This window comes from Micromys minutus, assembly GCF_963924665.1.
Source record: "Micromys minutus genome assembly, chromosome: 1".
Lineage (NCBI taxonomy): Eukaryota > Metazoa > Chordata > Mammalia > Rodentia > Muridae > Micromys > Micromys minutus.
This window is the reverse complement of record NC_137969.1, coordinates 243477613-243502788: the sequence shown is the minus strand read 5'-3', so window position 1 is coordinate 243502788 and position 25176 is coordinate 243477613. Positions and strand designations below refer to the sequence as shown.

At 45.8% G+C, this 25176-nt stretch overlaps 1 protein-coding gene across 5 annotated transcripts in view; it reads left to right on the top strand.

Moving 5' to 3' along the window:
• Positions 1 to 25176, top strand: part of TTC7B (tetratricopeptide repeat domain 7B) — a 200357-nt gene that overhangs the window by 102697 nt on the left and 72484 nt on the right. For all 5 annotated transcript variants that reach the window (XM_080915923.1, XM_080915922.1, XM_080915921.1 and 2 more), the window contains 5 exons: positions 1100 to 1163; positions 4501 to 4638; positions 20583 to 20666; positions 21603 to 21707; positions 23233 to 23350. In XM_080915923.1, coding sequence (XP_080772049.1) covers positions 1100 to 1163; positions 4501 to 4638; positions 20583 to 20666; positions 21603 to 21707; positions 23233 to 23350 — 509 coding nt within the window. The remainder of the gene's footprint in view (positions 1 to 1099; positions 1164 to 4500; positions 4639 to 20582; positions 20667 to 21602; positions 21708 to 23232; positions 23351 to 25176) is intronic.

The window sequence follows — 25176 nt, the reverse complement described above, 5'->3', positions numbered from 1 at the left end:
CTCCAGACCCAGAATCCCACTGCTCCTTCCAAGGCCAGTCTTGCTGAGGCCCTGCTTGGCCCTAGAAATTCTGCAGGCAGAGTTCTAGAGGACCAGGCACAGGACTTCTGTGTTACACCCAGTGTCCTCTGCTGCAGCAGAAAGAGAACAAGGATTTATAGTTATCTGTAAAATATGGGATTTTTGCCTTTTTTAAAAATTTGAGCAGAGGAAATCTCAACTAAGTGATTGTTATGTTGTTCCTAGGAAGGTATAAATTGAGTCCTTTAGTCTTCAAAGTAAGCAGTGGTTTGTTTGGTTTTAGCCAAGTTATTTTTATTTATTATAAACTCCTTTTCAGTTCTCAGGGAAAAGGTGTTTGGCCCAGTTGGTACTAGCATGTGGAAATCTATGCCAGAGTCTAGAGCATTAGAGGAAAAAAGGAGGTGGGGGCGGGGTACACGTTCTTAATCCTGCTTACAGAGCCAAGACCTAGGATATAGAAGGTGAGGGCTGGGGTGTGTTTGGGGTTTAGTTGTTTCCTAATCCTCAGCAACACTGAGCTTAAGAGCTTTGTCTTTTTACCTAAGATTTTAAGAGTTTAGCCAAATACCATGAGATAGATTAACAAGACAGCTCGTGCATGCAGCCCCAGAATGAGACCTGTGTTTAAGTTAAGATAGCTCACAAATGCCTTCAGCATTAGGAAGCTTGTTCAGTCCCTGCAGCTGCTCCCGACCTCCTGTTTCATCAGAATGACAAAATAAGGTGCAGTAGTTAGCAGGAGGCAGGTAAGACTTTCTGAAAGACGCCCTATTGTTTACGTTGTCATTTCATTGTACTGATTTCACTTCCTGCCTCTGTCAAGTACTATGTTATTTGGGCTTTTAACTTGGATTTTTATTGTTTTATCTCACCCATCTGCTTGTGTAGCTGAGATGTATTAATTCCACAGATTGCCATGGAAGTGAGCAAACTAATTCAAGTGTCCATATTACACAGTGTTTTCATGAACTCTGTACAAGAATCAAGATGCTTTTAGCATTGCACTTTGCTTGGGGTAGTGTATCTCTTGTTATTTCAAAACTGCCTTAAACCAAAGTTGGTTTTCTTTATGCAGCATTTTTTGTCCTCAAGAAAATACTGAAGAGGCGCTGCTGTTACTGCTCATTAGTGAATCTATGGTAAGTGGAATGTGGTTTTCATTGCTTTTCCCTCAGTCCCAAGAATCCCTTTCTTGTTGTAGCTATTCCCTCGTTATGATGGTTTTTGGTCTAGAGAAGAGTTTCCAAGAGGAATGGCTGCGTGGAGGGGAAGCAGCAGCAGTTTAGAAGGGGAGATGTGTCTGAATCCCCAGACAGCTCGTACGTTTTTTTGGTCACCTTGAGTTCTACAACAGTAGAAAGGGCTCTTGGTTTATCCTCCATCTGCCAAGTATGATAGGGTGTTAGCACTCTCATGTATAAAGAGACTATGGTGAAAGCAGTCCCCCAGGAAGTTTGTCTGGACAGAGCACACTGCATTGCCTCGGTGTGCAGGGCGTGAGGACAGTGCCCCGAGGTGGATCACCTGTGAGCACACCAACCCCTACTTCCCTGGCAGGAGCTGGATGGAACTTTCTAGTATGCTCACCCTGTTCTCACCTGCTCCTGATCCTAACCCTACAGAATCTCAGGCTGTGGGGATGCCCTCTGCCTCCTAAGTCTCCTTTTGTCAGGGTTGTTCTGGCCAGACCATCAGGATCCTTTGAACGCCCCTCTCAGTGTTTGGCCGGGATGTTAGCCTTTGGTCTTAGCTACATGCTTGTTGTCTCTTGAGCTTCTGCTCTATAGCACAAGGGATCCCAGCCCTGGCTTGGAGCCTTGGGGATGCTGCGGGTTAGAAGTACCACTTGCAGAAGCACAGGTTGCTAGCAGCCCCCCCCGGGGGGGTTTCCTGTCTAATCCCCTCTTTTTACAGGTGAAGACTTGAAGCCAGAATAAGCAGGGACCACCTAGTATGTTGGTTTTCTGCCCCATGTATAAATTGTGTGGCTCCCACTTCAGAGATTTCAGCCCATCCAGCAGACCATAGAGAAAAAATAAGCATCAGGAAAGCAAGAGAAGTCCCCACCCTCAACATGGTACTGAATTGGAGGTGACTGGACAGGGCCAGGATTGAAGTGCTAGGAAGAGGTGTCCAGCCCAAACGAGGGCTTCAGCACGCGCAACCCTCTTGCCTCAGGTTAAAGCTCAGGGTTCTCTTGTTCTGCAAACTGGCCCAAAGGTGTTTACAGGGGCAGACTGCTTGAGTTACCGCTGCTTTCTGCTGGGCCACTGCTGACGTCATTGGGCTCACTTCCTCTCTGGGAAGCTGGTTGCTCCGGGTTCATCTTTCCTTGACCATCAGCTTGTCACTCGGATGGTGTCATTTATATTCTCTGCTCTGCCTTGGCAGGGTCAGGGAAGGCGCAGAGGGGATAATGCTGGCAGTGGCTCGGTGAACATTTTTTTTTTCAAGTGAGCAAGACTTACCTGCTGTGTTACTGGTTTGTGAAGACAGCTCCTGTCAGCCTCCTGCTTCTGGACGCTTGATGGCCTGGCAGTTGATTTCTTCCATGCACATGTGATTGGTCATGGTGTCCAGTCTCTTTGGTGGGCAACTGAACAGCTCTGAGATCAGATTCTCCAACTTGGAATTTGGAAAACATGACCATGTGTCTATGGCACTTCTAGTGTGGTCCAGATGTTGTAGAGTGGTAGGTATCTTCAGCTAAGCTACTCCTCAGAAGCAATAGACAGTGGTATCCAGTGTTGAGACCCTTAGAGCCAGTCAGGCTTGCCTCCATGGTATTTAGTTTCTGGAACCATCTTATGCCACAGGCTCCCACCTTTCTGTAAGCCTCTTCTACATGAAGTCGCCCCAGGGGGCTTTCCCTCTCAGGGTCCTCTGGAACTTTGGTTTTTTATTTGAGAGACAGATAATTCATGTACTCAATTTTAAAACCAAAGTAGGAGCTGCCTTGTTCTTTGGATGTCTGGGAAAATGATACTCTTTCTTAGTTCTCACTTTAACTTAGAAGCATCAATTTCTCTACCATCTCTCCACCTACAAGGAGTCATTTAAAAGTGCACTGCTTCTCACTGCATAGCAAATGACTTCTCCTGGAGGCAGAGTTGTTAGGTGTGTCTGCATAACCTCATCCAAGCCAGGCCTCTGGGTATCAGTCTGAGGTTCTAGGTTGTAGCTTTTTCTATGCTGTCTGGAAAGAAGACACATTAGGAATAACTTGGCAACATCTCCTACATAGTATCTCTGCAGTTTGTTTTGTTTTCTTATAGGCTCAGTAGATAAGATTTATGGCAATTGAATAAGCAGAGACCATTTACAGCAGGCCCTTCTTCCTCCAGTGTCTTTTGCTGGCTCAAAGGGAGCTGTGTAAAGAAAACAGAATGAACTCTTCAAAAGCAGCTTTCTTCCTAAGAGATGACTCACTTTGTAGGAAGTGGCCTGTTCTATAGAGTCTCATTTGGCTTTGACATTTAAGAGCCAGGAGTTTTCAAGTGAGTAAGTTCTGATGGGTGGCTGAAACTAAATGCCTTGGACACACACAGAAATAAGGCATTTTGCCTCATTAGCAAGAGGAAGGTGTGTGCGTGGCCTTTCTGAATGCCAGGCAGGAAGATAAACATCTGCCTGGGGGACAAGTAACCCCAGAACCTCAGCACCGTTCTTGAATAAACTACTGTGCATGTCTTGCTGCTCTCAGACAGGCATGAGTGGAGACTATTCATTAGCAGAGCTGAGGGTGGGGGAAACAGGCAGAAATCTAACTTGAGTGATTTAGAGCTGCCTATTAGGGGAAGAAGGAGAAAATGAGATCGCTATCAAGACTCTGGCCTGTGTGATGTATCTGGAGGAATCTATGGAGAGATTAGGCTTTAGAAGCAGTGAAAACGTGGTGTGAAGAGCTTTATAGATCGGTGGCCTGGGAAAGCTTGGTTGTTCTGATGGATCTCTGTACTAAGCAGCAGACATGGGAAACTGGCCAGTGTTCTCTTGTGTCCTCTGTGGCAAAGTGAAAATTGCTCACTTTTTTGTCTTGTAAATCTGTTCTGTGCCTCCATTTAGAAGATAGAATTAGTCTTTGAGGTCTGTTCTCGGGGAGGTGTCATACAGGGATCTGAGTGTCCGTGACTGAGGGAAGTTTGATCACCTCTGCAGGACTTAATGATACCATTCAAGGCAAGTACGGGGCTGGGGAAGCTCTCCCCACCTCAGCGTAGGTACAGGCCAGATCACAGAGAGACATGGGTAGGGGACTCACTTGAAGAATCCCGTGGCTGGCCTCCAGCATTGAGTCAAATTGTAGTCTATATCTGTGGTGCTCTAGGGATTTTAGATGTATGACCTGAGGTGGATAGCTCTGTTATTTACTCCTGCCCGGTAAGATAGGAGCACCTAGGTGGCCGCTAGGCCACATGACGATGGTAGAGTGTAGGCTGGCTTACCATCTGCTTCTCTTTTCTATGTCACCTTCAGGCCAACCGAGATGCTGTGCTGAGCAGGATTCCCGAACACAAGAGTGACCGCCTGATCAGTCTGCAGAGCGCATCCGTGGTCTATGACTTACTGACCATTGCTCTTGGAAGAAGAGGCCAGTATGAGATGCTGTCAGAGGTACAGCTGCCGAGTCTGGTTGCTTTTCAGGTGGAGGGAGGGGTGTCCTGGGGAAGGCAAGATGACTTGAGGGCGAACCTGGTCCTTTGACCCTTTCTGCCAGTAGCATATGTCATTGGACCAATTATTGATCTTTGCTCTCCTATGTGACAGGGCTAAGCAGTTAGTCTGAGGTGACAAGCTTCTTTCTGTCAGTGGACGTTTCTTCCAGGCTGTGTGTGGGAGGAGGACAACAGTCCCCAAAGTAGTCTCTCTTCCAGATAATCTCTATCATAACCAAAGCCTCTCTGACCCTGCTTTCTTCATCTAAACCATGACAGGAACTCCTGTTGACATGCAGTCTGGGTCACAAGTGCCTTGAGGTTGGCTGGTAGAGTTCATTCATGTCAGAAAGGCACTGTCTCCACTTAGAGTGCCGTGCCTGCTCAGAAGTGGACTGGTAGACCCCAGAGCTTGGGAAGGAGTTATGATGTTCTCATCCCCTCTACTGGGAAACACTTAGGACAGGCATGTGCTGTTTGGGTTTCATGTGAAGTTACTTCATCCAAGCCTTGGTTATGAATTGTAAAGCTCCTGCCCAGTGTACCAGATTTCATGTTGGTGAGGCTAAACAAGCAAGGCTGACTTATCTTTCCTTTAGCCCAGTAGGGAAAAAGGGACAGAAACAACCTGTTTTGTTAAAATAAACTCTTCTGTGTTATGTATCTTTCTCGTTCTAAATTTATACCCATTGCAACAGCCTCTGGGCATGAGGACAAGGAGTGAAATGCAGTAACAGATTGGCTGAAATCAGATCAGAGCTAGACTCACCCTCCAGCTTGGGGTGCCTCGCCACATTAGGCAGGAACCCCGGGAACAGATGAGCCTGCGTGGCTTAATTCTGTTTTTAGTCTTTGGTTTGGTGACTGCACGGGGCAGCAGCTATGCAGCCTTCTGAAAAGCCAACCCCACAACGCAGTGGAAGGAGGACTTGTGTACAGGCGTCACACATGCATAACCTGCCCAGCTGGGACCCAGCTCCAACCTCGGCTTGGGCTAGGCTGTCACTCAGCCTTCCAGTCCCCTCTGTGGGCCCTTATTTTCCTGGGCCTGTACATCCCTTAGAGACTTAAGGACTTGGTCTCATCTCCGTGTTTTGCCTTAGATATAAATCAATTAATAGAATTATAATTTTTTCAGTATATATGTGTATTATCACCAGTTCAGTACCAAGGGCTGTGTCCTTTGGGAGTACAGCTATGAGAGAGGTATGTCCTCTGCACACTGCAGCCTCCAATCTAGAGGTAAACAGCCAGCAATGTGCACATGTGGCTGACCCAGGAAGACCCAACAGAGTCCACATTCTGTGAGAAAGGTCTTGGACACATGGCCTCAGCCTTCCCTACCTTTTCCTGGTAGCTGGGACTTTCTCCACAAATGTGAGAGCTGTACTGCCTGTCTCAATTCTTCTAATGAACACAGTATGATGCCGTACCAGAATGATGAAGGCCTCATGGTTCTTCATGGGGAGGCAGTCCACCATTCTGAGGTCATCTTTTGTTAAGCAAGAGCCTCCCTCCATCTCAGCTAACACCTTAAAGGGTCTGCTTACCCATTTCTTCATTTATTGGGGTTTTCTTGAATCTGTTTAGCTTGTTTTGCTGTTCTCATTTACCATCCTATATTTTCAAGATTTTTAAACAGGAACAGAACATTTTTGAGTTGAGGTAAAGTTCACATATCAAACTTGGTAGTATGAGGCATATAATTCAGATCGGTTAGTACTTCTTTAACACGGTACTGCTGCACCGTAGCACCATAATGAGATCCCCGGCACAAGCTACCCATGAAGAAGAGGGTTATGGACCCCACAGCCGTAGAGGCTCCATGTGATGCAGCCTCTGTGGAGAGTCCCAGTGCTTGGCTTCGTCACTCACCAGCTAGCAACTGTGAGAGACCCTGAGAACAAGTAAGAGGGTGCATCTCAAATCGTAAGTGGAAAGAATGGGAGAGGCCCAGATTGCAAACCCCCTTTTCATGACTCACAGGTACATGAGAACTACATCATGTCCCCATACCTCGAGGTCCACCTTCACACTTACATCCTCTCCCAGGAGACACCAAGCCTTTCCCTGCACTGAATGCCATGGACACCAAAGTCACAGCAGCAACCATCACCTGTGTTTCCTAAACATTTTCATCCCAAAAGGAAAGCCAGGTCTAGAGAGGTGGCTCAGCATGCTTGCTGTCCTTGCGGAGGACCAGAGTTCCCTTCCCAGAACCTACATCTGGTGGCTCACAGCTGGTTTAAAGGTTGCACACATCCTATGTCTCAACACTTCACTCTGCCTTATGGATGAGTAGTAGGCCCACTGCATCCTTCCATTGGCTAATGTGAGTAGTGTTGCTACGTGGGGTGGGTCTGCTCCTAATATTCAGGAAATCATTTTCACTCTTCCGTTTAGAAACCCTCAGAGTTTTCCTATCCCATTTTCTTTTTCCCTTCTTCCTATAGTGAACTTCACTGTTTCTCCTTCTGTCAGAAGAATCAAACAGTACATATAAATAAAGAAAATACAGTCACTTAGAGTCCAGAAATTCTGGACTAGCTATCCTCTGGTATCTCAAAAACCATCGTTAATCTATCTGTATGAAGAAAGGCCTGTGACAGTGAGATAGCGGGTGTGTGTGTGTGTGTGTGTGTGTGTGTGTGTGTGTGTGTGTTTGGTATAGCTATGTGTGCAATGAATGTATGTGAGTATACAGGTGCATCCTCATGCAAACACCAAACCAGGACATCAGGTGTTTTCTTCTGTTGTGCTCCAGATTATTGCCGTAGAAGAGTCTCTCAATGAATAAAAAAATTACTGTTTCAGCTAGACTGGCTAGACATTAAGATTCCAGGATTCTCCTTTCTTCACCACACAATGTTAAGGTTACAAGTACACAGAGCCAAGTCTGGCTTTTTACATGGGTTCTGGGCATACCTGTTAATCTCATGAATGCAGCCCAGTGTGCGGAGCTCATTAAGTGGCAGCTGAATGCTTAGGTGTTGCTGACTCTTGATGCATACAGGAGCTGCCAGGGGCAGGGCAGTGACAAAGTCTAGGAGACATAAGAGAAACTTCTTGCCTACCTATAAAACTCACATATAAACCTAAAGATAATGAAACTAGAGGAGACAGCAGAGCAAAGCTGTGTTTTCCAGGCTAGGAACAGGCCAGTTCTAGGTGAGGGCTTTGGCTGTGCTGGTTAGAGGTAATGAGGCACTGCCATCTGAATGGGATCGTTAAGGCCTGATGGGAATTAAGTACAGTGAACCTCTTCCTTATTGGCAGTTTTGCCCTGAAGTTTCAGTTTTCTGTGGTAGACCTTGTTCTAAAAATATTAAATGGAAAAAATGTTTAAATAAACAATTCAGAGGTCCAGTTGCTTGCCCTTCTGAGCAGCTTTATGAAATCTTTATCCTGCTCTGAAAGGAGATGGCAAAGAGGGCCAAAGGTGCCTCAGCCCTCATTTATCAGATTGCCCGTCGGGTATGGCAGAGTTATGTTAGCTCTGTGTCAGTCAGTACTAATTCCCACACTGCATGGCAACACCACAGGGCACAGAGAAGGAAGCAGCTATGTCAGGTTTGGTGTTGGACCCTCTCTAATGGGATCTAGTCACATGCCCTGACTGGTCTCAGAAATATGTGGCGTCTTCCAATGTGTGGGTGAGGTCTTTTGTGCACAGAGAGTACCATTGCACCAGACTGTTGGGTAGAAAGAGGTTTTGTCCTCGAGCCTTCCCTCCTTCTCTTGTCCCCAACCAGCCTCATGTCCACAGAGCAGGTTTCCTTCCCTTTGGCTCCTCTCTTTGGCCAGTGTCAGCCCACAGGCACCAGGAAAAGCAAAGGAAGTGTCCCTGCTGTGTGTATCAGCACACAGTGCCCCTCCTGTCACCAGCACCCTCAGGCAGCAGGTGTGTTATGAAAGCATGGTGGAGACCCAGCCTTTGAAAGTTCAATAGCAGGGTAGGGGACGTTCTCTTTGTGCCCTGTTCTTTCCTCGTGCTTATTCAAGATGAAGGGCCTTGGCATGTGCCCACATCAACATTTCTTTTCTCCAGTGCCCTGTTTACCCTAGTCGTGGGCATGAAGAATGGAGCAGCAGAAAGAAACCTGAGGTTTCTCGTGCATGGCCTTTCTCTGACAAATGATATGAGCATAGTGTTTCCCATCACTCCAGTGCTATGAGTTTTTGTGGTTTTTTTAAGGACTAATTGTGAGCCCTGCTGAAAAGTTTGTGTAGGAAGGAACACTTCTTTCTTCCCCTTCAATTTAAACAGCAGCCCTTGTTGGCATGACAACCCCTCTATTAAAAGTAAGGCCAGGAGTCCTGCTTCCTCTGTTTTTCAGAATGAACCCAAGCTGCTAAGGAGGTTTGTTTCTCAAGTCTGACTATTAACAATTCCACTTGGGAAGAATATTATAGGGTCTTTTTGGAGATGGTGTGTGCTCCCCGTGCATAAACATGGCAGCTTTAACAATAGAAGGGCTATTTTTAACTTTCCATTGAACTCATATTCACTTGTTTATGGTAGATCTGTAGAGCTGTGGGTAGTACGGCTAATGATTGCACCAGGGGGACCACGGACCCTCAGTCTAAGCAATTCTGTTATTAGGAGGCACTGTGAAAATGCTGCTCACCTCTGACCCTACTCAGAGGGTCATCGTCAGCTAGGATGCCTCACTTCTCTGAGGACCTTACCTTGCCCTAGGTACCCCAGCGAGGCAATAATGTGTGAGGGTGCCAGAGCAGAGGCGAGACCCATTCCTGGGCTTCACAACCTCACCCTTTCTTGGGTTTTGCAGAGAAGCTCTCCTGGAAGAGTAATGAGTGGGTCTTCTCCAGAATATTACCAAGGTTGAGCACATCATTTATTGTGTATTAGGAAGCTTTAGGAGACATGGATCTTGCTTGGGGCAGAGCTGATAGATAGATCTCAACTCTGGTCCAGCATTTTGAACCAGCCTGGTAGAATTGTTAATGCTATTTTTTGCATGATTGCCTACTCCAAAGAATCTCAGCCCCTGCTGCAGTCGCTGGGTTCTCTGTCTCCACATTTTGGAAGCTTTCTTTGTGACACACACCCTTTCCCTCTTCAGTGAGAATAACTCCTGGGAGGAGCAGACACATTGAAACCCTTATGTGGTACAGCTCAGGAGAACACGGTTCCAGGTATTCACTGCCTCGACTTGTTTACATTTTTTTCTTTAAAAAATTAGCATACTGCCTTGATCTTTAAAAAATACAGTTCATAAATATTTAATGACATTCACACTGTTGTACAACTGTCATCATTATTCCAAACTTTCCACTACCTCAAATAAAACTGGACCTAGTTAGCCATAGTTCCCTATTCCTACTCCACACACGTGTGCACACACACACACACACACACACACACACACACACACACACCACCCTGACATCTCTAATCTTTCTTCCTATGAATTTGCTTATTTCAGATACCTGGTATAAAACAAGTCATGTGGCACATGCCTGACTCTGCCTGACTGAGCTAATGTTTTTAAGATGCAGCCTTGTTATGGTAATATGCCTGACAGCATGTTATCAGGGCTACATCCCTTTTTGTTAAATAATGTTCCACTGTACATATCTGTCACATTGTGTTTATCTACTCATTATGGATGGATGGATGAGTTGTCATCACCCTTTGGCTATGGTGAAGATGCTAAGAGCACTGCTACCACATCCATAATGGCATAGAATAGATGATGTAATCCATACCCCATAAAGCCTGGCTGGTTCACTTAGCTACTCTTTGTAAGTCAACCTTGTTGTAATAGTGTATCTGACAGTGTGAGAGCATTCCTGAGTGCCTCTCCTTAGTTCTGTAGAGGAGGAGCTGCTCATTGTTTCTCACAGTGGCCTTTCCATTTCATACTCTCTCTAGTTCCCCCTTTGCTCACCAGCATCTACTACTCTGAGTACAGCCACCCCTGTAGGTAGTGAGTGGTATTTCATTGTGGGTTTGACTTGCATTTTCCTAGTGCACAGAGCATCTTTCCACATCCTTTGTTAATTTGTATGTCTTCTTTGGAAAGATGATTATTCAAACCCTGCACCCATTTTTAAATTGCCAATTTTTAATTGTTATAGATTTTATTTAAATATATAATAAACTCCTTTTTAAAAAGATTTATTTACTTTATTTATATGAGTACACTGTAGCTGTCTTCAGACACAGCAGAAGAGGGCATGGGATCCCATTACAGATGGCTGTGAGCCACCATGTGGTTGCTGGGAATTGAACTCAGGACCTCTGGAAGAGCAGTTGGTACTCATTACCACTGAGCCATCTCTTCAGCCCCGTAATAAACTCTTATTATATATAGTTCACAGATATTGCTCTATTTTATATATTTTCTCTTTTCTTTCTTATGTCCTTTAATGTAAAGAAGTTTTGTTTCTAACTGAACCCAGTACATTTTCTTCTGTTGCTTTTTCCTTTGGTGTGTTTCTGAGGAGCCACTGATTCAGTGACAAATTTGAAAGCATGGCAGTGTACCCCCAAGTCTTCTCCTAATTGGGTTTTGGGTTTGGCCTCTGTACTTGGAACTAGTGAGCCTCTCTGGGTGAAGTCTGTATATATGTGGTATGTGTCTGTTGCTGTGATGAACTACACCAACAGCAGCTCACGGGCAATGGGTTTGCAGCTTAGAGTTTCTGTGTTTAGTCCTTCACAATGGCAGCATCACAGAAGCAGGAGCTTGAGGGCAATGGATTGATGCAGAGGCAGGAAGGTTCAGAAGTTCAAATGTTTGCCAAGTAAACATAAGGATCAGAGCTCAGATCCACGCCAGCTGGCTAGCAAGACTAGGTATACTGGTGACCCCTGCTATTGATGATTCCCAGCCTTAGGTCTTCATATGTGTGCAAGCTCACATACCCACCTCTACATAGAACCACACATACACACACAATGAAAAAATGTAAAAACAAAAACAAATTAATTTGCCTCCTTACTGACATCTGGAGTTTGTAATATGTTCAGCTGGTTCCCAAAGGCCAGAGCAGCCCCTCCCTTCTAGCTCTGCCAGAAACAGTACACACAGCACACACAGCACACATGCACACACACAGCACACACACACAGCACACACACATGCAGCACTCACACACACATACACAGTACACACAGCACACATGCACACACACAGCACACAGAGCATACACAGCACACATACACACAGCATTCACACACATATACACAGTACACACAACATACACACACAGCACACATACACATAGCACTCACACACATACACACTATACATAGCACACAGACACAGCACACATACACACAGCACTCACACATACACATACAGTACACACAACAAACACACAGCACACATACACACAGTACTCACACATATATACACAGTAAACATACACACAGCACTCACACACATACACAGTACACACAACACACACAGCACACATGCACACACACAGCACACAGAGCACACACAGCACATATATACACAACACTCACACACACATACACAGTACATACAACATACACACACAGCACACATACGCACAGCACTCACACACATACACAGTATACACAACATACACACACAGCACACATACACACAGCACTCACACACATACACAGTATACACAACATACACACACAGCACACATACACACAGCACTCACACACACATACACAGTATCCACAACACACACACAGCACACATACAGTACACACAACAAACACAAAGCACACATACACACAGCACTCACACACACACACACATACATACACAGTACACACAACACACACACACAGCACAGTACACACAGCATACACAGCTTCTTGCATAGGCTTAGCCACACTTCCATCTACACCTGTAGTTTCCCATGGCAGATGTCCTATGGCTCTGACATCTCCAGTCTTCTCAGGTCTTCAGTGCAGTTTGGGCTTCACCTCTGCAAGCTCACACAGAGGCCTCTCGGAGCCTTTCCACAGGGATAACAGCCTACCACACAGCAGCTCTTCCACAATCCCCTCAGTCTTGTGTCTTTTGTACCTTCAAAACCAGTATCATGTGATTGTCATTTCCCAGTTCTGCTGCAGATTCAAGATGTTGCCCCTGATGGATAAGGTTTGCCCTCAGAATACTTATCCTAGTGTCCCAGTGCAATAAAGGAGCTTTTTCTGTGATGGTGCTGATCTCTTTAGCGGTTAGACCACCAGTCTGAATACCATACTGCCTTGAATGTTTCTCTGCCAACACATCAGTCCATTGGCATTAAATTCAACACTCAGGTTCCCAGGATGTGGTCACACTGAAGTCAGATACTTAGTCAAAGTGCTATACAAATGGCCCCTAGCCCAGTCCCCAGCAGAGTACCTGTCATCCTGAAATCTCCTGATCTGGGCCTCCACTTTCTGAATTTCTCTGCATTCTTGTCTTTCCAAGCTCCTACCAGAATGGCCCTATATGCTTTGCTTCCAACATGTAGTTGCTTTGTCCCCCAATGTACCAAAAGCTGCCACTTTCTAGCCACAAAACAATTCTGAGATCTAAAGGCCACATGCATGGTCAGGTCTTTCACAGCAAAGTACTTTCAATACCAAACCCTGTGTTAGGTCGGTTGGTTTTTCTGTTGCTGTGATAAAATATCCTGGCAAAGGCACTTCACGGGAGAAAAGATTTATATGGCTTATGATCACAGGTTCCATTCCACCAAGCAGGGAAGTCACAGCAGCAGAAGCCTGAGAGAACTGGTCACATCGTGTCCACAGTGGAGATCAGATGCAGTGCAGTAAAGTGTGCATTGCTGGTACCCTGCTCCCTCTCTAGTACAGTCATGACCTGAAGCTCAGGGAATGAAACCGCCCAGGTGGGTCTTCCCTCCTCAATGAATACAATCGGTAACCCCTCACAGACAGTTATCTGTGTCACGTTGACAGTCAGTTGACAAATATCACAAAGGCTTTGTGTGGAAAGCAATCAGCACTTTCTGGTTGAAGAGATTATTCTTTTCCTTGTTGACTCACATCTCTTGCAAAAGCCATACTGGGCATGTCTGTGGTCTTTATTTCATTTCATGGGTCTATATACAAATAAGCCTCAAGTCAGCCTGGTTCCTTAAGCCGTGGTTTAATCACTGCGGTTTCAGTCCTGTCAGAGATGCTGCCATCTCTAGTCTTCAGAGTTTGCTGCACACCTTATTGTCCTTCCTTTTCTTTCTGTGACTCTCCTAAAAAGATAGCGGGCAGAGCGGACCCTGGCTCTCTTTATACTTGTTCCCCACTTAAGCTTCTGCTGCATGTTTGCTTTGAATATAGTGTGCCACTATCCATGTGCCACCAGTGTGCCACTGTCCTGTCTCTGTTCCTCTCTTTCCTCCGCAGCCCTTACATCATTACATTGACACGGTGAAGCAGCAGCCGCAGTAAGGATTAGAACCTGGTGTCCCAAGCCAGCGTAGAGAGGCTAATAGCAAAGATCCAAAGGGGAAAGGCAGCTGAGGAGGAGGTAGAGGGAAGGAACTGAGTTTAGTGCTTTCTGTAAGACCAACAACGAATGACTACATTGGCAACGCAGCAGAAGGTATTGGATTTGAGTCAGAACCAGGGCTTCTATACTCCTGTGCACACTTAGGACTCATAGTTGGGAAGGTTGACTGCCAGAGAGCGGCACCTGGAACCCCTGAAGATAACCCACCTTCAGCCAGGCATGGCGGCGCATGCCTTTAGTCCCAGCACTCAGGAACCAGAGACAAACAGGTCTCTGAGTTTGAGGCCAGCCTGGCCTACACAGCTAGTTCCAGGACAGCCAGGGCTATGCGGAGACACCTATCTTCAGAAAACACCCTTCACCCTACCTCACCCCCCTAAAAAAAAAAACAAAAACAAAGTAAAGAAAATAGCCTGTTTTTTACTCTCACTGTGGCCAGAAAAATAATATCTTTTAATTTAAGCATTTTCCAAAGATCCTCTACCTGGAGTAGCCTTATTGCTGGAAAGCAAAAAGAGAAATTGGGATGGGTGTGACAAGGATACAGAGGATCCTGTATTTTGTTTCTAAAATAAAGAGGAGGAAACTGGAGCAAGCTTTGACATTGTGTTTTCCCACAGATGGGGAGGGAGGCTTTGTTTGTTGTTTGAGTCCTGAGAGTATGACTCTTAGAAGCTTTTCCCTGGACCGGTTCTTCTCTGAAGCAGATTGCTCAAACTCCATTTTCATTTGTCCTTCCAGTTTTAATTAAATTAGAAATGATAGCATCATGAGACCTGGATTCTGATTTCAGCCTGACACTGTGTGACCCGAGGCAGATCTTGGCTCTCCGAATCTTCATCCCTGTGTTTGTAAAGTAGGAACAGAGTCAGGGTGCCTTGATCTCGGTATAGCCTGAGGACAGTGTTCCGTGTGCACCAACAGTGATCGAAAATGTCTACATCACTTAGTAAACTTTCATTTCTACAAGAAGCAACATGTTAATCATCTACCGTGTTAATTCTTAGTGTTATTACACAACTATAAAGAATTACATTAATCACATTTAATAATATATTCAATAAATAATACAAGAAAGACGGTCTTCCTAGATGAAGGGCCCTGAGGGTCTCTGCCGTGAAAATGTCCAGAAGGAAAAGGGAAGAGCTCAGGCTGGTACTGCTCTCTTAGTGGAATGGCTTCAGCTTTGGCATCAAGCCAAGTGTACAAGGTACCTGATTATTTATTTCTGCCCTTTCTCCCATGGGTTTTGGATGCTGAGTCTTGTTCTTGAATTCCCAGAATAGGCCCAGCTTCTCCCTGCCTGTGGTATTGTGCAGCTGTCACTGCCACACACCCAGCTGCTGTGACTGAGCTTTACGTACAAGGAAGGTAATTGCTAAATCCCTTTTCATGCCAGAAGAGCAGCCCGTTCCCGGAACCCTTCAAATATGGCTTCCCATGAAAAGCCAAAGTAAGAAAAAGGAGAGGCCCCTATTCCAGCAGGAAATAAGTTTGCAAGTGACATACTGACTACTACTCACATGATGAAGCCCTTTAGCCTCCAGGGGATGTACTGCCCCATATCCATGGCATCTGGCAAGTGTCCCTGGGCTTTAGAGTGTGTCAGAGTACCTGTGCCTCCTGGAAAGCCAGCATACTGCTGCTAAGCTCATCTTTTCTTCTAGTGATGAATGACCCAGAGGTGTCCATGATGCTGTATCTCTCTGACCCCCAAACTCATCACCCTTTCTGTGACACCACAAGTAAGAAGGAGCCAGGTTTCTACTCGGGCTCCTGCCAGTCTCCCAGTCCCAGGAACTTCAGAACAGAACCCACAGATCTGCTGCCATGTTGTGTCACAAGAGCAGCGCAGCAGCTGTCACGATTGCAGGGTTCCAGTGCCCGCTCTACCAGACACTGGATGCACTGTCTGTGACCAGCTCCTGCCCCACTGAGAGCTCTGTGGCTGGAGGGGGGTGTTGATCAAACCTGAGCCACCTGAGCCATCTGTCCTCAGAGCTAGCGTCTTCTCTCTGCCATGCTGGGTCCGTGTGCTACAGCTTCTCAACTATGTCCCTTCCTCCCACTCCTGTGCACTCGCACCTGCTGCCTTCTGAGAAGTCCCTTGTCATCAGGACTTCTCTTTCGAAATGCTGCTAAATTATGAGTGTTCTTTATTGTATCTCATTAGCATATGTCCTTGCCAACCTCCTACAAACAAAACTGGCCATGTTTACTGTTTCACATACAGATGTGTTTGTGGGTTCATCAAAAAAGTGGGGTGAGCACCCACCCCAGCTAAGAAGTTTATGGGTATCAAGCCTCCCGTTACAACACATCTCTTCTTGTACTGGAGCTTTGTGCAACCTGAGTTCTTAGAAGCATATTTTTGGATGTTTCTGAAAATATAAAGGAGGACTTGCTAGATATTCCAACACTGGGCATGGATGGCATCAGGAATTTAGAGCACCCGGAGCTGTTTGGATGTGTTCAGAGCGAGAGCTGGGTAGCAAAGATGCAAAGAGCCCACAGGAAGGCAGGGCTATCAGCTGTGACAGAACACACATACCTGTGATCTGGAGGGAGCTTAGTTTATCATTGTTGGTCTGCATATTCTCTCTCTCTCTCTCTCTCTCTCTCTCTCTCTGTCTGTCTGTCTGTCTGTCTGTCTGTCTGTCTCTCTCTCTCTGCTTTTTTTTGGGGGGAGGAGGGTCTGGTGCCCAAGGAGATCAAAAGAGGACATCAGAGCCCATGGAACTGGAGTTACAGATTGTTGTGAGCTGCCATGTCATGTGGGTTTCTGGGGAACCAGCCCTGGACCCTCTGGAAGAAGCCTTAACTTCTTAACCTCCAACCATCTCTCCAGCTACTCTCATTGCTTTTTGAGACAGAGTCTCGCTGTGTACTTACTGCATGCTGGCCTCCCGCCTCAGCCTCCTAAGTACTGAGATTACAGGCATGTACCAGCACGGTTGGCTAAAGCACTTAGGGTCTTTGGTTAGTTGGTGTGTGGGTGTGGGTATGTTTGGACTCCAGGGCCTTGCTTATGCTAGGCGAGTACACTTCTAGTGAGTTGTATCCCCAGCCCTTATGGGGCACATCCTCAGCCTCTCCGACTCTTTATGCTTCCTCCATGGCTTATCATGGGATATGGGTTACTGCAGTCTGGAGAGAGCTTCGAGCTGGAAAAACGTGAAAGACACTGTAGAGAAAATGCATGGCTTGCCTCGGCCTTCGTCAAGCTGAGTGCTTTTTAAAGATAGGATGGAAATGTTCCATTTGGCTGGCTGTCATGGAATCAGTGAAGTGTCTTGAAAATTCTGCAAATTGTAAAGGTCTTAGTCTTTAATAGCTTCAGGGATCCATCCCAGAGAGGCTTGGGGAGCAGAGACCTCATTAGCAGGAAGAGTCCTGCTGCAGTCTGAGGTCTGTAGAGACCATGAGCGCCCTCCCCCCACCCCTGTTCAGTGCACAGTGCTGTACACAGCAGGAGTGACATGCTGATTGAAGCGTGAGAGACACGGTGGCACCTCAGGCCATCCACTGCTGCCAAGATTATGAGCTCAGACTCTGGGACCACAGCTGACTGTATCACAGCTCACTGAGATGCCATGTGCCACTTAAATCCGTGTACTTCAGCCTCCTGTGCCTTCAAGGATCATGGTAATGGCACCTTCCTGTGCTGTATAGGGCTGTAAGTATGATCAAAGGAGACGATGCTCAAAATAGTGCCTTGCTGCACAGCAAGTCTCGAGACAAGCAAGCAAGCCCACAGTCAGCCCAGCTCGTGGTGTGCAGGGGCCGCGGGTGGACTTCGCTTCTCAAATGAAGAAGGTAGTGACTACTTACTGCAAATTTGAATTTGGGCTAAGAGAGCAGGTATTATGTAATCCATGCAGGTCGAGAGAATTTGTCTTGCTCTTTGCTTTATGGTTTTACTTTTCACTTTGTTTTTAGTCTGGCCTGGACAGAGTTATATGAAACATTGAGGTAAAATTCAATTGAAAATATTTTCTTTATGAGTAAGTAGTCATAGTACTGTTTGGTGTAAAGTTTCTTTTTCTCATACTAACCTATAACATTAGCCTGCTTTTCCTTCCTTTGTCCTCCCGCTTTTCTGAACAGGGTTTCATTTTATAATCTTGGCTGGCCTGGAACTCACAGAGATCCACCTGCCTCTGACTCATGAGTGCTGGAATTAAAGTCGAGTACCACCTCTCCTGGCTGTGTTCTTTCATAAGTCCAATTCTGTGTAATCGTGGGCTTCTTGTTTCTGTCTGTTCAGTGGCTAGTTTGCTTGATCTTGTAGCACTATTATTTAATTACTACAGCTTCAGTCTTAGAAAGACCAGGATGACTCTACCTTTGATCATTAATAAACAAACAAACAAATAAATAAATAAATAAATAAATAAATAAATAAATAAATGGTAAACAAAATGGAGCTGTAAAAACACTTCCCATCAAGCCTGATGACTTGTGTCCCTGTGTGTGTGTGATTGTGTGTGTGTGAGTGTGTGTGTGTGAGTGTGTGTGTGTGTGTGGGCATGTGAGGAGGTCAGGGTTAATGTCAGTCATCTTCAGTGGCTCCCCACCTTATTTTTGAGACAGGGTTTCTTGCTAAACTAAGAGGCTACTGATAATGGACTAGCTTAGATTAACTGGCCAGTGCACTACAGGGATCCTTCGGGTCTGCCTCATAGGAACATAAGGCCATGCCTGGCTCTTTTTACATGGCTGTTGGAAATCCAAATTCAGGTTCTTGTGTTTGCACCACAAGCAATTTACCAACTGAACCATCACCCAGTCCCTAGTAATACTGGAATTGTTCTTTCCTCTCCAGCCCCCTGCCTTTTTGCTTTTATTGTGTGTTATATCTAGTGTTATGTGTCCTGTTTGTGTATCACCCCCTCCATGAGACTCTTAGTTCCCGCTTCCTGCCCTTCCCTCTGTCCATTAGCCATGAGAATTCCATCATTCCAGACCTGGCTTCAGAGCACTGTAGGGAAAACCCAGGCTGGTGTAAGGTGACCTAGCATGAGCAGCTGGAGGGTCCTGGTCATCCAAGCCTTTTCTTTGCCTCACTTTACCTCTCTTGACTCTTATTTTATTTTAACTTAGCAGCCACATCACTCTGCCTTGATAAAGAAAGCAATGGTCTGGGAAGACAGGTCCTCAGACCTCACTTTCACTTGGAGCCCCTGCCTCATCGCAGGTTGACCTGATGCTGGAGCACATTTATTCCAGGAGCCTGGTGCTCTGTGTCTTCTGGGGCCTGGTGTGTTCCACCTCTGCCCTCCCCCACCTGTGTTTCTCTGTCTGCTCAACCCTCCTTGGTGACGATTGTTCTAGTCACCACCACAAGGAAATGAGGACATGATGAGGCAGCCTGTCTGCATCCTCCAGCCTTGGCTTCTTCCTTCCCTCCTCTGGCCCTAAGGCCTGCTGTCCTCCAAAGTGCCACACAGTGTCCGCTGAGAGCCAAGTGCCTTACTTGCTCCAGCACCTGCTTGGCTTGTTTCCAACCTGTTGCTCTGTTCCTGGGACCCTTTCTAAGTGGTGACATACTTCCATGGCCTCTCCCCAGGGACTCCACTTCAGTTTCCTTTCCCAGTGCTCCTCTTCAAGAGAAACGTTGCCTGCCCTCCTCTGGTAGCTTGCCCTTTCTGGCTCTAACTGGGACATATTTAAGTTTTGAAGCTCCTAAAATGTTTCACACTCTAGCCTCCATTGTGGTCTTCTATCTCACTTGCCTCTAATGACACTCTTACATCTCTGAGGTGATTATTCTGAGGTCATTCCTCTGCAGGGACCTTGCTAGCTAAGAGGTTAGTTTGTGAATTATGTGCCACAGCAAGCTGGCCAGCACTGGAGAAGCCAAGAAGCATGAGTGTACCCTTCCCTAGTGGTGCTAGCTGGGACAGGGGAGTGAATGCAGCTCATAACACAGTTATGGTAGCACATCTCAGGGTAGAGAAGAGAAAGCGTAACTTGGGAAAGCAGCTGTCACCCCTAAGATGGCATGGTTCCAGCCTTACCTCCTACGGGTTTGTTTGTCCAAATTGGATTCACTGGGCTTGTGGTGCGCACACTGAGGTACAGTCTTCACTTCTCTTCCTCCTCCCCATGGGTTCTTTTCTCACCAGCGTGACACAATGGCTGTTCTTGTAAATGCCACTCCTGAGAACTCATGTCCCACAGAGCTCCTATATCCCCCTATGGAAACTTGTCAGTTTGGGCCTTGTGTTTGGGGTGCTTCTGTGCCAGTCTCCATGTTCTCCCAGAGCAAAACTCCTTTTGTGTCTGAGTCAACAACTCCTGGGCAGGTAAAGGTCTAGGCAGTCAAGGTTTGGGGGTTGGTAATATTGTGGATGCAGTCCACGCAGCTCTGCTGGTAGCAGTTCTTGGTGTGTGAGCATTGTTTTTCCTCTCCAACCAGTGCTTAGAGAGAGCCATGAAGTTTGCCTTTGAGGAGTTCCACCTCTGGTACCAATTTGCTCTGTCACTGATGGCTGCTGGGAAGGTGAGTCTCTTTGTGTCTGCCTCTCTGTCTAGATCTATGCTGCTGAATTTCGTGAAGGATGTGCCTCATGAAAGGCTAAGATGATGTTTCAAACTGCCCTGCGGCCTTTTCATAATGGACCACCACATTTATTTAGGGTCTAAGATGGACATAGGAGTAAGATGAAGAATTCTTAAATTGCCTTTTTAAAGACCTTTAATGGCTCACTCATGTGCAGTGTACATGGTTAAACTTAAGTCTTGAACTCCTTTTGAGAGTATAAACATATCCCAAGGGTACTTGTTTACAACCTGTTGCTCCAGGGGAAATGGGCAGGGGGTTGGGGAGAGTCTGTGTGTTCTCTCCAACAGTCTGTAGTTACAGAATCAGCAGAGGATACTAGCCAAAAGCATGGCTTGCTGCTGCAATTTGTTGGAAGCCTGGGTGCATTCATAGCTGAGTGACAGGGGACATGTCACTTAGTGCCTCGTTTTCCTTTTTAGTAAGATGGAGTGGTGTGCCTACTGTGAGTTACCAGACATGCATGCAGAAACATGCACAAATATTTAGAGTGTCAGCCCTGCCATATGCACACTTGATAAAGGTGCAACCATTAGTAAGTCTGGTATTCAGTGAATTGTGAAGTCTCACATAGAATACTGTTGGTGTTAACTGAGCTCAGAAATATAGTTTATTATGCTTTTAATTGGGTGTTTGTTTTTTATAACAGTGCAGGCTACTGCAGTCTAGTTTTTCTTGTTGTTGCAATGGCTACATAAGCAGACTGTGAGTTAGGCAGGTGCCAGGGCCCATTTCAATTTGCTCTTGATAACAATTCCCTGCCTGTCATGCTGAACCCCGAGCTCAGGCTCGAAGACTTGACCCCTCTGAGGAGGCTATGATGTTTTCTTCTGTCAGACTTTGTGAGTTTTACACAGTCGCTCTGTCCCTGTGCAGTCTGCCCGTGCTGTGAAGGTGCTGAAGGAATGCATCCGGCTAAAGCCAGATGATGCCACCATCCCGCTCCTGGCGGCCAAGCTTTGTGTGGGTTCCCTTCATTGGGTAAGTGGGGAGCGGGGGCTCCAGCCCAGAACACACTTCCTCCATACTTCTATGTCAAGCCTCACCCACCCTCTGAGAGTCCATAGATTTCCAGCATGCTTCATTTTTTCTTTGTAACAGAAATGTGTCTGAAGAGTAGCGATGACGAGAGGCTAGATCAGACTCACTGTGTGTGTGATATGTAGAACTGAGAAGGTCACCAAAGCTTTCACCTTTGACCCAAAAATTTACTCTCTGCCTCAACACATTTATAACACAGCTTCCTTCACGAACACTCTTCAGACTTGCATGTGGCAGCAGTCTTATTTATCAAGGTTCCAGTACCTCAGCAAATACGGCATTGGAAAACAGAGAGCTGACTAGCGTGCCGAGATGAAGGCATAGATGATTGTCTCCTACAGTGAAGTTTTCATTTCCTTGGTTCAACTTCATATCCAGTTAGTTTTTTAGATGAAGAATAATTTGCCCCAAGCTCCAAGACTCCCTGCTAACTCAGGGTTTCTTCCCTTATAGCCTTGCAGCCTGTTTTTACCCATGTATTCTCACCTAACAGGAGAAAAGCAAGCCTTGTAAAGAAAGTCTGATTCCCCTTGAAGGAAGCAGGCATAGACTCACGGCCATGCTGTGGCTTGACAGGCCCCTGTGGAATAACAGTTTGGGGCTGTGAGTGGAGGGGGCAGCTGTGGGCCTGGAAGGAACATCAGCCTATACCTTGTCTTGGAACCCAAGTGACTGCTGCCCTCCTCCCAACAGCAGCTCTATTTATTACTGTGACAAACAGGTCCCTAAATACCCAAACAAACCTTGGTTAGAGATGGGAGTAACGTCTTTTCTATACATCATTTCTTACCATTATATTATTCACATTTTCAGAGGCCTCAGCAATCAGGAGCATAATGAATTCCCATGTGTACTACATCCAGCTCAGTACCACCATTTGCCACAGGTTTAAAGAAACAAATCTTTCCTTTTCTAGTGAGTTGGGAAGAGGTCTCATTGAGAGTGCAGTTACAGGTACATATTTCCCACAGGAATCTATCTGCTGGTGCAAGGCCCATGTGCTGCGTTCTGTAAAATAGGTCAAGCTTTGAAATTTTTTACTGCTTGTGGCAAAGAGAACTCAAGTCTAAATGCATTCTTTATGTCATGAATAAAAGGAAAGCTCCAAACACAAGACATTTTAAGAACTGTTTTCTTTGTAAGCATGTTTCATTTGACCTCTGACCCCTGAGTCCATCCCCATTATAGAACCCAGGAGTGAACAATGAAGATGGGAAAGAAAGAATCCCAGCAAATTCGAAAGCGGCTGTGGAAAAGGCAAATAACCAGAAAGGGAACATTTAAGGAAAAATAAATAGGCATCCTGTGAACTATTGAAAGGCTCAGTAAAGAAAGAATTACCAGGGTAAAGTCAGAAGGTTTGGAGGTTATTTCCTAAGCAAACCATCAGAAACGCACTTAGCAGCAAGTGCTCATGGGAAGCAACGTTACGAGTTTGACAAGTTGTTTTAAACTTATCTTTCAGTTGGAAGAGGCTGAGAAGTTTGCCAAAACTGTTGTTGATGTGGGAGAGAAAACATCAGAATTCAAGGCCAAAGGCTACCTAGCTCTGGGGCTCACATATAGTCTGCAAGCCACTGATGGTGAGAGATGCCCCCTGCCCTGCGCCCCAGCCCAAGACCACCCCGCAGTGTCTCATAGTCTCCTCTGTCTGTGGAGGGTACAGAAGCCAGGCCATCCTGGGGTCCTGGCCTGTGGGCCCTAGTGCTCCTCTCTTCTTTGTCTAGATGGTTGATGGGGAATCAAGGCTCTGTGATATGGTCAGGTACTTGGGGCTAGTGGTACCCAGGTTCCTAGCCAGAAGGTAAGGAAAGCTATCTTGAGAGTAAGAAGAGCAAAACCTCAAGAGATGAGACAATCAACATATCGACACTTCCACCCTGGCCAGTCCTGCACCTGGCCAGTTGCTAAGGGAAAGGATGGATATTGGGTCTTAGGTACCATAGTATAGAAAAGTTTAGGGCCAAAACCTTACAGGATCAACCCTTCACCGGCCAGGGACTGTGCACTTGTTCATTCACACACTTTAACTCACAAATTTGTACAAGTGTAGTGTAGCTAACCCATGGCTCTTGAGTGTGATTATTTATATATTTTAGATTTGCTAAAATGCTTTGGTTGATGGTTTTTTTACCTTTAAAATAAGTCTTAATTATGTTTTATATACTTAATAAAAACTTTGCAGAAAATGTATGTTGATGGTATTCTCTGATTAATTTTTTAACATTTTATAAAATATAACATGAATACCAAAAAAGAAAAGAAACCCTTAAAGACAAATATATAGCTTAATGACCAGAACAAGGCAAAGTGCCCTGAAGTGCCACCCAGAGCAAGAGGCAGGATCTTGCCAGCCTCCTGGAGAAGCCCCTCCACTGCCATCAGCCACAGTAGAACAGAACACTACTGTGACTCCTACAAATTAGCCCAAATCTTTCTCTTCGCTACCCTAAAATACTGCATGGTTGACATGTCAATTGCTTTTCAATACTAGATTTCTGGTTACGTTTCCTGCACATATGATATATTGACCATACTCAGCGTGTCTTCAAATATCAACTTTCAGGGGGAGGTCTGAATGCCATAGACTTACCCATATAAATTCTTGGTTCAGAGTCTACCTTTTAACAGCTTTTAGAACCAGTGCACCTTGCTGGGTCTCTTACAACATTGAAGGTTCTGTTGGGTCAAGTAGAGGTTCTCTGTAGATCAGTTGAGGTTCTGAGTAGCCCTGTGTTAGCCTCCCACTATTAACTTCTTGGCTGGCAGGAGCTGCCCCTGTGCAATGCAGCTATAGACAGATGGTCCGGGACTCTTCCTCCCTCCAGTAAAAAGTGCAGACTATAAAGGAGCCATTTTTCTTGTTCTACACAAGCAAGCATTTGTTCACAGCCAAGAGGCCTCACTCCTGTGAACTGATATTCTTACATCCATTTTGGGTTTTGGCAGCTCTGTCTTTATGTTTTTATCAAGGTATTAGAATCCTGGTCATTAGCCAGCATGAATTAAACAAGTATCAAACCAGAGTCCTTGGCCCAAGGTCATAGCTGCCCAGTACCAAAGAATCTCTGACAGCCATTCATCCATTGGTGCTTGAGCCCTGACTGAACCCATCCTGGTAGAGATGGTTCTACATGCCTACCTGGGGAACCAATGTGTTCTTTCTGAAGTTCCAAATGGTCTAATCTCCCACCCCACCCAGCATGCTTCAGGTTTCCTTTTTAACAGAAATGTGCCTGAAAGTAGTGATGGTAACAATAGACAGGATCCTCATTCAGAGTGATACCGATCACTGTGTGTGTGTGTGTGTGTGTGTGTGTGTGTGTGTGTGTGTGTGTGTGATGGAGGACTGAGAAGACCTCAAAGCTCACACTGTTTCCTTGACGTTGTTCCACACTGATATTCAATA